The 15489-nt window shown below is 42.6% G+C and overlaps 1 protein-coding gene across 2 annotated transcripts in view; it reads right to left on the reverse strand.

Annotated features, from left to right (window-relative positions):
• The window catches only part of TRPC1 (transient receptor potential cation channel subfamily C member 1), a 61385-nt gene that overhangs the window by 29625 nt on the left and 16271 nt on the right, over nucleotides 1-15489 (reverse strand). For both annotated transcript variants that reach the window (XM_069975407.1, XM_069975406.1), the window contains 4 exons: nucleotides 14703-14898; nucleotides 13094-13430; nucleotides 5312-5451; nucleotides 4780-4923 (listed from right to left, as the gene is read on the reverse strand). In XM_069975407.1, the coding sequence (XP_069831508.1) occupies nucleotides 4780-4923; nucleotides 5312-5451; nucleotides 13094-13430; nucleotides 14703-14898 (817 nt within the window). The remainder of the gene's footprint in view (nucleotides 1-4779; nucleotides 4924-5311; nucleotides 5452-13093; nucleotides 13431-14702; nucleotides 14899-15489) is intronic.

Here is a 15489-nt window from a genome sequence, read left to right on the forward strand (position 1 = left end):
TACTGTGTGGCACCCCTTTCAACATACAATTACATCAGATTGTTATCAGTCTTCTTCATGTTAACAAATCCGCCGTATATACCTGTATACCAGTGGTTTCTAAACTGAGTGACAGGAAATGCTGGGAATTGTAGTGTATAGAAATGTCTGTGAACCACAAGTGTCCCTCCAAAAAGTTTGGAGGTTTGGAGGAAGGGCTGACTGCAAAGCATTGTGGGGAAGCTTGATGTCATGTGTTTTCAGTCATCATCATCATCATCATTATCATCATAAGCTTTACAGCAATGGAGCAGCTTTATCAATCTGTCAGAGACAAAAAAGTCTGATTTGCCCATAGCAACCAATCACAGCTCAGCTCTCATATCTTAACAAGCTCTTATAAAATTAAAGCTGAGCTTTGATTGGTTGCTATGGGCAGGTTAGTTGCACAGTTCAGCTTTTATTTTACCAAAGTAATTTGAGAAACGAAAGCTGAGCTGTGATTGGTTGCTATGGGCCATATGAAGCCATATTATTTAGTGTTCTGTGTGGCCTATCCATAGGCTGTTTGCTTGGTCACAAGTGTGTTTAGTGACCTCTGCAGTAAAGCACATCGCCAGTAATTAACGGGTTAATGCTTCAGATGTGTTTGCCTGCAGTAACTATGGTAACAGTGCACCGTGATGACAAGCGCTTATGTCATAAAGAAGGTTCCATAAAGCAATGCACCGCACCCTGATCAGTGCCATCTTGGATGCGCCAGAGGACCTTGAGCTTGACTACTTTACTGCCCCCTACCTGTGATGTATTTTTTAGGTTCTAGCAGGGGAAAAGGGGTGGTCTGCTTTAGACTACCCCTTCATCAAGTCTCCACCTTCTTGAGAAGTAGACCTGGATCTGTGAGGGAGAAGAGACACAGCCGCCTAGCCATCAATAAGGTGACATTGCAGCCAGATTTCTCTCACATCCAGATTATTATACTTATAGTGTGGTATTACCCTCTAAGCCCAGGGGAGGGGCAGCTCTCCAGCCATGGCTCCCTCAAGGTTTCCCCCACAGGGGGTTTTCCTCGCCTGTGTGCTGGAGGGTGACTCTTCATGAGTCGGGGGTCTGCCATTTTCAGTGTCATGTAATTTTAAATAAAATTGGGACCCTTTGACACCTGACTTCGATGTGTTGTCTCTTTATTTTGCGTTCTTTGTGTAACTTATTATGCCTGGGAGTTGGGGATCCATCACATATTGCAGAGTCATCAAGCTGGACATCTGCCTGCTACACAGATCTATCACCTGCACAATAAGCTCAAGTAGGATGGAGCAGTGGATAGTAGAACTCTTGAAGAAAAAACATGCATCACAAGGTTTATACATCTGCAAGGTTTGTCAAAAGGTTTTTTCAAGTGACAGGGTCACACCAATCATAGCAGCATGGATACCACCATAAATATACTTCATATATACATAACCCAGTGGCTCTTGTATGTGTAGGCATTATCAGGGACAAGACAAAGTATTGCACCCCCACACACATACATCCAGGTGTGGCCTAGGTACCTGCCCCCCTCATTAAAATCCACAGGATAGGGGATATCAAGCTGGTTGGTACGGGTTCCAGTGGTAACGAAATTGGGGGGAAATTTTGTTCCCCTCAAATAAACAGTGGGTTGGTGCTCCAATAATTCTCTATGGGTCTTGTCCCTTATCCTGTGAATAACTTTGGGAGGGGGGGGATGTTCTCATGTACTATATGGCTGGACTCAGACTAGGCATTTTTCAGAAATATGTCATATGGCATTTTTGGTGGTCAAAAACGCTGTGACAAGATGTTAGCTCATAGTCAGGGGGGAATGGCAAAAGGCCATGTGTTTTTTTTTTGTTTTGTAAAATCGTAGCAAGATATGTGTTTGGTGTTTTGCAAATCAAGCAGGGACATTGACCCGGACCAGGCAGATAAAAGAGGACTTCTTCATAAGATGAAAGCCAAAACCAGACAAAAATATAAAAACACATGCGATGAATGCAATTAGGACTCAAACATGTGCGGCATAAAAATGTATTTAATAAAAAACAATTGCAAGCGCTATGGCCTTTTAAACATGAGGAGTAAAAAAACGAAAGCACAAAAATTGGCCAAGTCCTTAAAGAGAACCAATCACAGGTGAAAATGATTTAGTTTTTTTATTCCCTAATTAGATGTAAATCCTGATTTTAACAATATTTGTAAATATGATTAATTAATTTTACAGCTGCGTTTTTTAAATATTCCCGTTTTACTTTCCTGACAGGAAACTCCCATCATGCAGAGCGGCAGCAGGGCCGGGGGGGGGGGGGGGCGCCATCTTGATGACGTCACTTGCGTTCCACCGCTGGAACGCAAGTTACGTCTTCAAGATGGCGCCCCCCCCCCCAGCCTAGATACACCAAACAAGCGGATTAGGTAAAGTACAAGGCTGGGTTCAAACTACGTATATTTCAGTCAGTATTGTGGTCCTCATATTGCAACCAAAACCAGGAGTGGATTAAAACACAGAAAGGATCTGTTCACACAATGTTGAAATTGAGTGGATGGCCGCCATTTAATGGCAAATATTTGCTGTTATTTTAAAACAACAGCTGTTATATTGAAATAATGGCCGTTATTTACTGTTATATGGCGGCCATCCACTTAATTTCATCATTGTGTGAACAGAGCCTTTCTGTGTTTTCAATCCACTCCTGGTTTTGGTTTCAATATGAGGACCACAATACTGACTGAAATATACATAGTGTGAACCCAGCCCAAGACTGTAAAGGCAGTCTGTATCTTCATGAAGTCTATTTATGAAGATACAGACTGCCTTTGCAGTCTGTATCTTATGCCTTACCTACTACTCTGTGCCGGTGCAGCAGGGCTGGCGCCGCCATCTTGATTACGTCCTTGCGTTCCACCTCTGGAACGCAAGTTACGTCATCAAGATGGCGGCGCTGGCCTTGCTGCACAGAACAAAGTAAGTAAAGTAAAAGATACAGACTGTAAAGGCAGTCTGTATCTTCATAAATAGACTTCATGAAGATACAGACTGCCTTTACAGTCTGTATCTTCTACTTTACCTAATCCTCTGTTTCTGTGCAAGCAAGGCCGGGCGCCGCCATCTTGATGACGCAACTTGCGTTCCAACGGTGGAACGCAAATGACGTCATCAAGATGGCGGCGCCCGGCCTTGCTTACACAGAAATGAAAGAGTAGGTAAGGCATAAGATACAGACTGCAAAGGCAGTCTGTATCTTCATAGATAGACTTAGGGAAAGATATACTTTAATATTAAGTACAGTGAAATTTAGATGATAGGTTCTCTTTAAGGGATTAAGGAAGCGCTACGAGGGCACGGGGTCGGGTAAGTATACTTTCATTATTATGTTCCAAAACACCCCTGCCTGCCTGAGATTTGTTACTTTCATGGGACTTCTCCTGTTTGCAGGGTGACTGACAAGTTACTAGCAGTGAGCTAGCATTTATGGTCATATACACAACGCCTTGCAAACTCGCTATAGTAAAATGAAGGTTTGGCGCTGGTTATATCTGGTATATGTAGTGTGGGCCCCTAGAATTAAATTCCTTGGTGGGCCCAAGGGACCCCAGTCTGACACTGGCTGTTATTGATTGCTATCAGGGCAGTAGCTAGGATTTACAGAGCCCCATGGCAAAACATTTTAAGAGGCCCCCTTCCCGTCTGCACAACACAAAGCACTGCACATGCATATATACAGTATATATATATATATATATATATATATATATATATATATATTTATACAGTATATGCTCTGTGATGTGGTTAAAAAAAAATCTCTTATAGAATCCTACCTGCAGCCACAAGAGTGACTGGCAGAGCAGAGAGCCAATGGCTGCTTGCTATGACAGTCCACTGTTTTTATCTATAAGGGCCCATTAGGAGCCCTTATGGTTAAATACATAGGGGCATGAGCAGACTACCTTCTGCTTAACCCCTTATGTACTGCAGTGTGTAAGTGACCCAATGTTCAAAAGACAAGGATATATCTGCTTTACTGCTTGTGCACTGATAACCCCGACCTCTGCATGGAGTTCTGCACATTTTCCTACTTGATAGAACAGCTGGAGAATGAAGGTCAAAGGTTATCAGAGAACATCTCTTTGTCTTCTGCTTGTTAACCCTTTTTTGTGTTGCAGCATGTAAGTAAACACTGGGTCACTTACACACTGCAGTACATAAGGGGTTAAGCAGAAGGACAAAGGCTCTTACCTTCTCCCCTGGGCCCCCCTCCTGCACGGGCCCCATAGTAGCTGCCTACCCTGCCTCTATGGTAGCCACACCACTGGTTGCTAGGCACGAATTACACCGGTTATTGTTTTAAACTAGTCTAAAGATCCTCACACACCTTCAATAATGATCATCTGGCTGTCAGTGATCTCATCTCCCCCTTCTGGTTCCTCCCTCCACCCCCCATACAGAGGAACATCCAGCACGACTGAGTGTTCCTGCGTACTCTATGAGCAGGGAAGGGGTAAGCTCTGGCTGCAGCTTATCTCTCCCAGAACAAAGGGGTCAGCAGTGATTTTTCATCAAACCTGACCACTATCACTACCTATATGATCTGTTGGTGGTTGTTTAGGAGAGCCCTATACACATTATATTAATGGCCAAATCCACTGTGAGTGGGTAGTACAGCTGGTGAAGATTGATCAAGGTGTATGAGGACCTTTTTTTTACACTTAACTCCCCCCCCCCCTCCCGTTGTGTTGTTAAGTACAATACTACAATCATTACAACATTAAATTTACCTGTAATGGTCCTAGAATTGAACTCGTTGTGTACATAAAGAAAAGACGTAGATAGCTGAGCACATTACCAAAGGCGAAAAGACCTTCTGCCACCAGTGTGGGGTGGAAGGCGTCCCAGTCCTTTCTTTCTGCAATTAAGTGGTACTGTGAGAGGGAAATGAAGGAAACATTTGTGAAATCACGTTTCAGCTTTCTTTTCTTTAAACAGTTTAGCTGAGCTGATTATCAATAAATTAGTAGAATACAAAGGAACTTGATGGACTAGGTACGTCAATATAAGAAAACGAGGTACATCAATATAACAAATGTTAATATTACCCCCAAAAAAAGAGGCTTCTTCCAGACCAGCATCACCCCTGTCCTCAGGATCTGTGTGGTATTACAACTTGTCTCTATTCACTTTAATAGAACTTAGCTGTAATTCTACACATGTACTGAGGACAATAGTGGCGCTGTTTCTGAAAGAGTGTAGCTAGGTTTTTCTAATCCATTGCTGGTGCTATGTGTAGCACAGTGTGCAGTAAATATTCACCTTGCTGTAAGCCACCATTTTAAGAGTGAAGGTTGCTAAATACAAGGAATTCATCACAAAGCTGAGCTGATTCCGAGATTCCTCCAAAAAATCTTCCAGACCGTCATACCAAAGACGCTTCACATCTGACCAAACCATCCCTGAAAAAGTATGAGACTTTGATGGTTATAATAATCAATATATTGTGTTATTCCATGCAAGGACCAATTCTATTCTATCAATTCTATGTGGCCATATAAAAAGGAAAAGTGTGTACATGATACGAATAGATCAAGCAGTAAGCATGTAGCAACCTCCAAATAAGCCATTTTGTTCATACACGTCAAGAATAGAGATGGGAGCAACTCAAGCATGCTCGAGGTTGATTGTATGACATTTGAATACCGGTGGCTGAAGAAGATGGATGCATCCCTAGGGAGTATTCAAATATCGGACAATTGGACTTGAGCATGCTTGAGATGTGCTCAACTCTAGTGAGAACGGCTCCTTATTCACATTGTGAATATATTGTACTTTTGGAACACTGAGGGAGGTTACGGCTGGCATATGCCAGGGAGAAGGCAAGAATCTGCCCCTATTTACTGGTGTATGCCAGGGGTGCATACTTAATAAATCTCCCCATTGGACTTTTCTTTCTGTTTGGATTGTGCACCCCAAGTGGAACATGTTATACTGCTTGTCAGTGTACCACCTTTGATGGGTTTGCTGGAAAATGAGGTAGTACCGCTACATTTTAATGTCTACAATATTGATTGCTCTATTACTGGAGGACCTCCTCTCAGATTATCCAGTTTTACTTTTCAAGTAGACTTAAAAAGGTATTCTAATATATATATATATACACTACCGTTCAAAAGTTTGGGGTCACCCAAACAATTTTGTGTTTTCCATGAAAAGTCACACTTCTTCACCCCCATACGTTGTGAAATGAATAGAAAATAGAGTCAAGACATTGAGAAGGTTAGAAATAATGATTTGTATTTGAAATAACATTGTTCTTACATCAAACTTTGCTTTCGTCAAAGAATCCTCCTTTTGCAGCAATTACAGCATTGCACACCTTTGGCATTCTAGCTATTATTCTGTTGAGGTAAGCTGGAGAAATTGCACCCCACGCTTCTAGAAGCAGCTCCCACAAGTTGGATTGGTTGGATGGGCACTTCTGGCGTACCATACGGTCAAGCTGCTCCCACAACAGCTCAATGGGGTTCAGATCTGGTGACTGCGCTGGCCACTCCATTACCGATAGATTACCAGTTGCCTGCTTCTGCTGTAAATAGTTCTTGCACAGTTTGGAGGTGTGTTTAGGGTCATTGTCCTGTTGTAGGATGAAATTGGCTCCAATCAAGCGCTGTCCACTGGGTATGGCATGGCGTTGCAAAATTGAGTGATAGCCTTCCTTATTCAGAATCCCTTTTACCCTGTACAAATCTCCCACCTTACCAGCACCAAAGCAACCCCAGACCATCACATTACCTCTATCATGCTTAACAGATGGTGTCAGGCATTCTTCCAGCATCTTTTCATTTGTTCTGCGTCTCACAAACGTTCTTCTTTGTGATCCAAACACCTCAAACTTGGATTCATCCATCCACAACACTTTTTTCCAGTCTTCCTCTGTCCAATGTCTCTGTTCTTTTGCCCATCTTAATCTTTTTCTTTTATTGGCCAGTCTCAGATATGGCTTTTTCTTTGCCACTCTGCACTGAAGGCCAAAATCCCGCAGCCGCCTCTTCACTGTAGATGTTGACACTGGTGTTTTGCGGGTACTATTTAATGAAGATGCCAACTGGGGACCTGTGAGGCATCTGTTTCTCAAACTAGAGACTCTAACGTGCTTATCTTCTTGCTTAGTTGTGCAACGTGGCCTCCCACTTCTTTTTCTACTCTGGTTAGAGCCTGTTTGTGCTCTTCTCTGAAGGGAGTAGTACACACCGTTGTAGGAAATATTCAATTTCTTAGCAATTTCTCGCATGGAATAGCCTTCATTTCTAAGAACAAGAATAGACTGTCGAGTTTCAGATGAAAGTTCTCTTTTTCTGGCCATTTTGAGCGTTTAATTGACCCCACAAATGTGATGCTCCAGAAACTTAATCTGCTCGAAGGAAGGTCAGTTTTGTAGCTTCTGTAATGAGCTAGACTGTTTTCAGATGTGAGAACATGATTGCACAAGGGTTTTCTAATCATCAATTAGCCTTCTGAGCCAATGAGCAAACACATTGTACCATTAGAACACTGGAGTGATTGTTGCTGGAAATGGGCCCCTATACACCTATGTAGATATTGCACCAAAAACCAGACATTTGCAGCTAAAATAGTCATTTACCACATTAGCAATGTATAGAGTGTATTTGTTTAAAGTTAGGACTAGTTTAAAGTTATCTTCATTGAAAAGTACAGTGCTTTTCCTTCAAAAATAAGGACATTTCAATGTGACCCCAAACTTTTGAACGGTAGTGTATTTGGTAATGTTGCATGCTGCGATGTCCAAACTATTAAAATATGTTATTGATCCCGCACAGTATACAGCTCACCTCTCCTCTGATAAAATAAAATCTACGACTGGTTGTCATGGACAATTTTTACACCAGGTTCTATTTTGCACTCTTTGATCAATCTGGGCCATGTATAAATTGTCAGGGTTTGGGAACTGGATGACAATAGACAGGTGCAGCCCTGGCACTGGCACCCGCCCTTCTGTCCCTGCCTGATTGCCTCAACTGCCCTAGGCGGCAGTGGACAACTGGTCGACTGTCCCTAGCCTGAGAAGCGAGACACAGAACATTTTTTTTAAAATATATATATATATATATTTTATTTTATTTTTTTATATAACTTTTTTTTAAAGACAATGCATTTTTATGCTGAGTGGCAGCAGTGGCAACATGGCCCCTCTGCTGAAACCAATGGCTGTGTCAGGAAATGCAGGAAAGAAATTGCTAGCACTGCTGCAGTCAGCAATGCTGACCATACACAGGTTTTCCACAGCCTTAACATCTATCCTAATACATTAGAATAGACATGAGGCTCAGTATCGCTATTGCTGCATGCAAATGTACTATGCAGTTCCTGACACAGCCATTGGTGGCAGCATAGGGGCCATGTCACCCTTTACTTCTAAAACTCAGTTTAAAGCGACTCTGTACCCACAATCTGACCCCCCAAACCGCTTGTACCTTCGGATAGCTGCTTTTAATCCAAGATCTTTCCTGCTGTCCGTTTGGCAGGTGATGCAGTTATTGTCCTAAAAACAACTTTTAAACCTGCAGCCCTGTGCCCAACGGGCGTGGCCTAGATTGTTTATGCATTAGGCTGGCACAACCTCTCTGTCCCTCCTCCCCGCCCTCCTCATCATTAGGAATGCTCCAGACAGATTGTCTCCTATTCCCCATCTGTGTCAGCCCAGCACATGGGCTGGATCGTTAAGATCGTGTAATGTTCAGACTGGAGAAAATGTTTCAGTGGCATTTTTTAATGATGGAGAGGGTGGAGAGGAGGGACGGAGGGGTGGTGAAAAGTTAGGGCACAGATACTCCCGTTGGGCACAGGGCTGCAAGTTTAAAAGTTGTTTTTTAGGACAATACTTGCATCACCTGCTGAACAGACCACAGGACAGATCTAGGAATAAAAGCAGCTATACGAAGGTACAAGTGGTTTGAGGGGGTCAGATTGTGGGCAAAGAGTCGCTTTAAGGCCATGTTCACACATGGTAAAAAAATGGCCGTTCCGTGACCCGGCCGGATGATCTTCACTGCTGCTGAATTGGGATGTGGGTGCATCCGTGCGCACCCGCATTTGAATTTCCTGCTGCACACAATGGAGCGAGCGACAGGAGCTGCATGCTCCATTATGTGAACTGACAGGGTTTTCTGCGGCTGCTATTCAGTTAATAGCAGCCACAGAACACTGACATGTCAGTTTCTTGCTGCGCCGCTAGGGATCCTGCCTGGAGTGCATACTATGTGTATACACTCTGGCCAGGAGTCCATAGAGGGCAGTACAGTGTAAGTTCAGTATTAATCACAGCCATTGTTTAAACTAAACTTACGTTGTGTGAACATAGCCTAAAAGTGTAAAAAAAAAAAAAAAAGGGCCTAGAAGTGCCGTATTCAGACTCCTTTCCCTTTTATTTTTCCACCTATGAAGCTATATGAGGGCTTATTTTTGGTACCACTTTGGTCTTGAATGGATTTTTTTTATCTCTTTTTCTTCCTTTTTTTCAGTTTTTTTTTTTTATTATTAGAGTTTGGAATTTTTTTTCAGCTACACTACATTAACCCTTCAGTTCCAAGAACCTAAGTATAAATCACAGTAATACCTATATATTAAAATATTTAGAAACAAGGCTGATTTTCTTGTAGTTTATGGAATGCTTACATGGGACAGGTACACAATGTTTGCCAGAAGCTGTTTCCCAGAAGTTTGTAGTCTCTTCCCAGTTTCATTCTGGACACAGGTTTGTACATTTACAAACATGTAGTTTGGGATCGGTTAATATTTTGGAAACAGTGGGGCTTGTGTGACTAATAGTTTTAAGTGCCAATGGTATGGGTGGCCAGGCCACCAAGAAGCAAAAGCAAAGTCATTTAACAGGGGTGAGTTGTAGTGTAGAAATGTAGTACTGCTATTATGGTTGTCTGTCATTCACACCTTTGATGTATGCCGAGATATACTCCTGCTACATGGGCCATGGAACTTTATAGAATTGACAGATGTCAAATTTCTATAAAGAAAAAAAGACTACTGCCCCCTCTAGAACTACTAGGCTTTGGTTTGCAAAGGTGAATTAAAGGGATATTTTTTTTTACTCTAAAAACAAAGTCTTCAGGTAGCAGCTTATGGCCTAAAATGAATATGGCCAGGTGTTGTCGGCACTTACTATGATACATTTGCCTAATGATTGCCCATGGAGAGGACATCCAGGGGTGAGAGACCCGAGGCAATTGGTGTTACGTTCTGTGTACAGGGTGGGAGTTTTAAACTAGTAAACAAGCCGGGTACCAGGTCGGTGACAATACTGTGTCATGTGACTGACCCAGGGAATTAAAAAGGTAAGCCAATTAGAGTTTAGAAGGGCTAGGCAGGGCGAGTGTATTAAATAAATAAAAAATAAAGTGGCCAACACCTTTAACTTTTATAATGGGATTGAATGACAGGTAATAGGAGTGATTATACAGTCAGGGGGTATGAATGCTATACATGAAGAAGTGTGTATGCCTAATAGATACCCCCTAACTGTATAATTATGCCCATTACCTTATATTCACCTCCTTTATAAAAATGACTATATAGTAAATTGTCAGATAAACCCAAATACTTAAAGAATGGAAGGGCATATCAAGAAACAGTAACAAGCTGTGTAATTAGGACACCGGCCTACCTCCAGTGCTTGAGCACCGGCTGGTTCCGGTGCATAAAACGGCGCTGTGCACGGGAACCGGGCCACAGTCCGAAAAACGAACCGCGGCACCGGCTTCCCCGTGACGGCGGCGTTCGATCCGTGGGCTCAGATTAAAGAGGATGTACCTGGTGGTACATCCTTTTTAAGGAACAGCTGCCCAGAACTTTGAGGGTAAAGAGAAAAGAGGGAAGCCATGATTTTACCTTTCAGGCACAGCATAGACCCTATCATCTCTCATTCTCACAGTCCAAGGTCTCTTCTGTACATAGCACTAGCTAAACTCCACCCTGCTTCCTCTTTGTGTTACTACAGTCTCTAACAATAGTCAGTGAACTGCAGAGGGCAGACTCCTAGTAGATAAAACTTTAGACACAATGTTAGGGGGTAAAAATGGAACATTTTAAAGGCTACAAATTAAAGATTTTCTTTCCATCACAATTAGACTAGTTTAGCTCAATATTAACATAGGGACACAATATGCTCATTGTATTATCTCGGTCATTGCCATGATCTGATTTTACCACTATTTTAAGACCAGACGTGCGTAGATTAGAAAAGACCTTTCTGTTATGTTTGTGGGCTATATAACTCTTAGTACACAGATTCTTGTAAACATGTTGGTCTTATTCCAAGCCTGGCCGCAGTTCAGCAAACAGTTGAGAACATTTATAAAAGGTTGGGATGATGGAGAGAAGTGATGTGGTGTTTGGCAGAGGATAGTGTGGACTGTGTAGGAGGCTGACCAAATGAAATCACTTATTGGATCTAAATGGTCAAACATGCCATATAATCAACAAAACTGGTTACTTATACAGGGGCTTCCCTAAACAACCCCATCGCAATCTGGAGTTTCTGATGAAGAAGGTCTTCATTGATCATTCATCATATGAATTTTGGTTAGGAAGAAAAACATGATATTTAAAGGAGGTTTCCCACTTTACATATTTAAGGGACTTTCACAAAAGCTAGATTGTACCCTGAGTCCAAGGTGCAAAACACTGGCTACATACAGGAGAGACTAAATGTATAAACCTCCCTCTATTGAAATCTATGGGCACAGCATGTAAAGGGATTTTGTAGCACATAGTGATTGAAAGGACAGATCAATAATATCTGATCACTGGGGGGTCAACAAAAGGCACCTCTGCTGATCAGCTTTTTGTCAGAACTGCAAAGTACACAGTGTATGGGCCCAGAAGCCAGTAGATTGTATATTTCCTATCCTGAGTTACTACACCTCTACTTCCCTTGTATGGAACCAGGGCTTGCAGCTCAGATCACTGTGTGTGAATGGAGATTTTATCCCTCTCCCTTACTTTTTCATTAAAGGAGTATTCCCATCCACTCAACTGTTTTTTTTTAGGTAATAGGGATTGCAAAAAAAGCAAATCTGCAAATGCATTGTATAAGCAAATAGCTTTCTTCTTTAGTATGTTCCCTTTCTCTTGCTGCAGTGTTTATGGTGTTGCCTTGGTTCCCAACGACCGCTTTTAGCTCTAGAAGGGGTGGCCAGGGTGTGACGCACTCGGGCATTCGGGATCTTCTGGAGAGGTAAGTATAGATTTACTCTCTCTCCCCCCTAGCTTACACTCTGATTCAGCTCAGCACTGCTGCATGCAATCCCCCCTTCTCTGCCTAATTCTTGTTAGATGGCACAATTACTTTAAGGGAATGCACCTTATTTTCCTTACTTTGGATTCTTCATGCACTCTGAACTACTTCAAATATTGGATAGGGACTGCCATGTACATCAAATATTGGGAAGGGATAAAAGGTGAAGTTTCATTATTATTTTTTCTTTATATGAGCCCACACATATGCAGTGCAAACAACTACCAATATGTTAGTCTGTCAATAACTTATGTGGCAAAAAAGGTATATGTTAATGCTTGCTCGTTCTGATTATGAAAAGCCAGGCAGGTTATACTTTCCAGAACCATAAGGAAGTATCCAGAATATAAGGCTGTCAAATGTATTACAAAAGGATACAAGTCTGGTGGTTAACACTGTTGCCATGCAGTGCTGGTGTCCTGGGTTTGAATCTAATGAAGCACAATGGGACGGATTTATCAAGTTTTATCAAACTTACCAAGGTTAAAAAAAAAAAAAATTAAAAATGGTGGGCGGGCAGGACAGTGGTGGGGTTGCGGTAAGACGGGGAAAAAAAGGCAAGGCCTCCTTCCACACCTAATGGAGTAAACCATTCAAAAATCTACACCTGCTCTGGAGGTGTAGATCTGTATTTTATAGTTTATATTCACCCTGTATGTGTGCAGATTTCTACAAGGTACTCAGTTTGTAAGCCTCAATGTGCACAGGGACTAATGTGATTAATGACAGTCTCATTATAGCTATATCACAATACAACCCCCATAGCTTACCTATAAGCCATATAATGAGCAAGTAGTCTATTCTCTCCAAGGGTGGTCCCATAGTGTTTTTCTTATCTTCATTGTAGACTAAGGAATATAAATTAAGAAGTAGTAGGAAAGTAAAGTAAGATGCCCCATGTATGATGAATTTCATAAAAGGTGTGTGGATTATGCGTCCAACTTGTGACTTTGGTGCTAGTAGATAGCACAGAGAAAGGATTGGCCAACAAATCCCCACAGTTAGGACGATCAGCATCTTCTTGCAGGTATGTTTTCTTCTGTAGCCCGCCATTTGGCCAAACCAGACTGTGTTCAGAAACTGCTGGCAGTTCGATTGTGACACAAACTAAAAGAAAGCAAAATGTGAGAGAGGTTCATTAGAATTTGGCCTGAAACACGTCTGTTTTTATGATATGGTTTAAATTGAATCAGGTAGATCAATTTAAGTCTTTTACATGAATAGACCGACACTGGCATGGGGATGTTCCTCTCGCCTCTTTGACATGGCTTCATTAGAATCAATGGAGCTGAGTCACAGAGAGGAGGGGTTTCGCCTCCCGTGCTTCAGCAGGGAATAGACCGGCGCTGTGGTTCAAAAAAAGGACCGCAGCACTGGCATTGTAAAAATAAGTTTACAGTATATACAATATATTTACAAGCATGGGATTTCTCCAGCCCCCTGTGGCCTGGTAGTGATGGCCAAGGTGGCTGGGATTCCAAAAACACCATTTATATAATTGCCATAAATGTCTTTTCATTTACAAACATACAGATGCCCGGAAGGGTGACACGGCGGTTCCCGATTACCTGCTCTGTTCTATACAGTACACAGGTGGGAGGAGGCTGTTGGACTCAGTGTCCATCAGCCTCTGCACAGTGAGCTGTGATTGTATTCATCACTAAGGGTCCTATTCCAACGGACGAGCAACGACGTAAACGAGCGCCGATCTGCTAGATCGGTGCTCGTTTACTGGGCCTATTCCACGGCCCCGATGATCGTGAAACAAGGGCTGCAGGGACATCGTTACCGATGTCCTTGCAGCCCTTGCTTCATACATTACCTGTCCGGGCGCAGGTCTTCTTCTCCCGATCCCGCGAGCTGCAGCAGCTTCGGAGCGGGGCTGTCTGAACTGACAGACCACTCAGCCAATCACTAGCTGCGGCAGTCCCGGCCAGTGATTGGCTTAGCAGTCTGTCAGTTCAGACAGCCCCGCTCTGAAGCCGATGCGCGGGACCAGGAGAAGACCTGCATCAGGACAGTTAATGTATGGTTTTGCTGAAATCGTCGGTCGCCGCCGCGCAACGCTATTCAACCGTAGCCATGCGCTGGTGGCAAACGACGATTTTAGGTCTTAACCTAAATGAACGATCAGCCGATGACACGATCATCGGCTGACCGTTCTCTCTATTCCACAGAGCGAAAATCGGCCGAATCGGACTAAATGGGGCCTATTCGGCCGATTATCGCTCCTGTGGAATAGGCCCCTAACTGTCAGACAGCCTCCTCCTCCTGTGTACTGTATATAAGAATATACAGTACTCTGGGGAACAAACTCTGCTTTGGGATTCACAGATGTGCAAAAACATTTGGGAGTCTCTTTTATGGATATAGACCTACCTCTTTTTGGTTGTACTTGATTGCCAGCTTTAATCTGCTGAGGTTCATTCGCTCTTCCAGAAGTCCTCTCTTGTCCACTGGTTCATCACTGGACTGATGGTTTAAGATCACTTCTAGCTCCCTAGAATTCCTGGCTTGAGCTAACAGGTCCTTCGCAAAGGTCTTGCACTTCTGAGCGAGCTCTTCATAATCGTTCCTAAACAATTCAAAGCTTTAGTGTTAAACTAATACAGCAATCTAAAATTAGGTATTCTAAGCACCCAAAGATACATACCAAACCCCTTTAACCATGTCTTTAACAAGTAAAACATGATTTCAATGATTTAGTGTTGTGTCACATCTCAGCCTGAAAAGAACCTTTGTGTCTGGGCCTTGTAGTAACAAAACAACATCTTTCGGGATGCTTTGTGGTCCAAGGATTTTATGTTAATACAGATCTACCAGAGTTTATGGGATATTATTACAGGGACACAGGTACAAAGGTTCTTCTCATGGGTAGAGTGTAAACAGAAGGAGATCCACTTATGTGGTAGAGAAATTGTTGGGCCACCACATACAATAAGACCCAGGTGCAACTGCGAGATCTGCACCTCTTATATGTACAGAACAGAAATTATTCTTATATGGATAATACACATCCCACCACAGGAATAATAAACACAAGTATGCATTGGTGTTGGCTCAATGTTCCTCCATTCTACAGTTCCTCTGGTCATTGCTCATGGCCCTGCTTTTCAACTGCAAGGTGCTCTTCAAGTCCATGGCATCCTATCCTCTTTCAGCCTGT

Source organism: Dendropsophus ebraccatus, chromosome 6, assembly GCF_027789765.1.
Source record: "Dendropsophus ebraccatus isolate aDenEbr1 chromosome 6, aDenEbr1.pat, whole genome shotgun sequence".
In the NCBI taxonomy this organism is placed as follows: domain Eukaryota; kingdom Metazoa; phylum Chordata; class Amphibia; order Anura; family Hylidae; genus Dendropsophus; species Dendropsophus ebraccatus.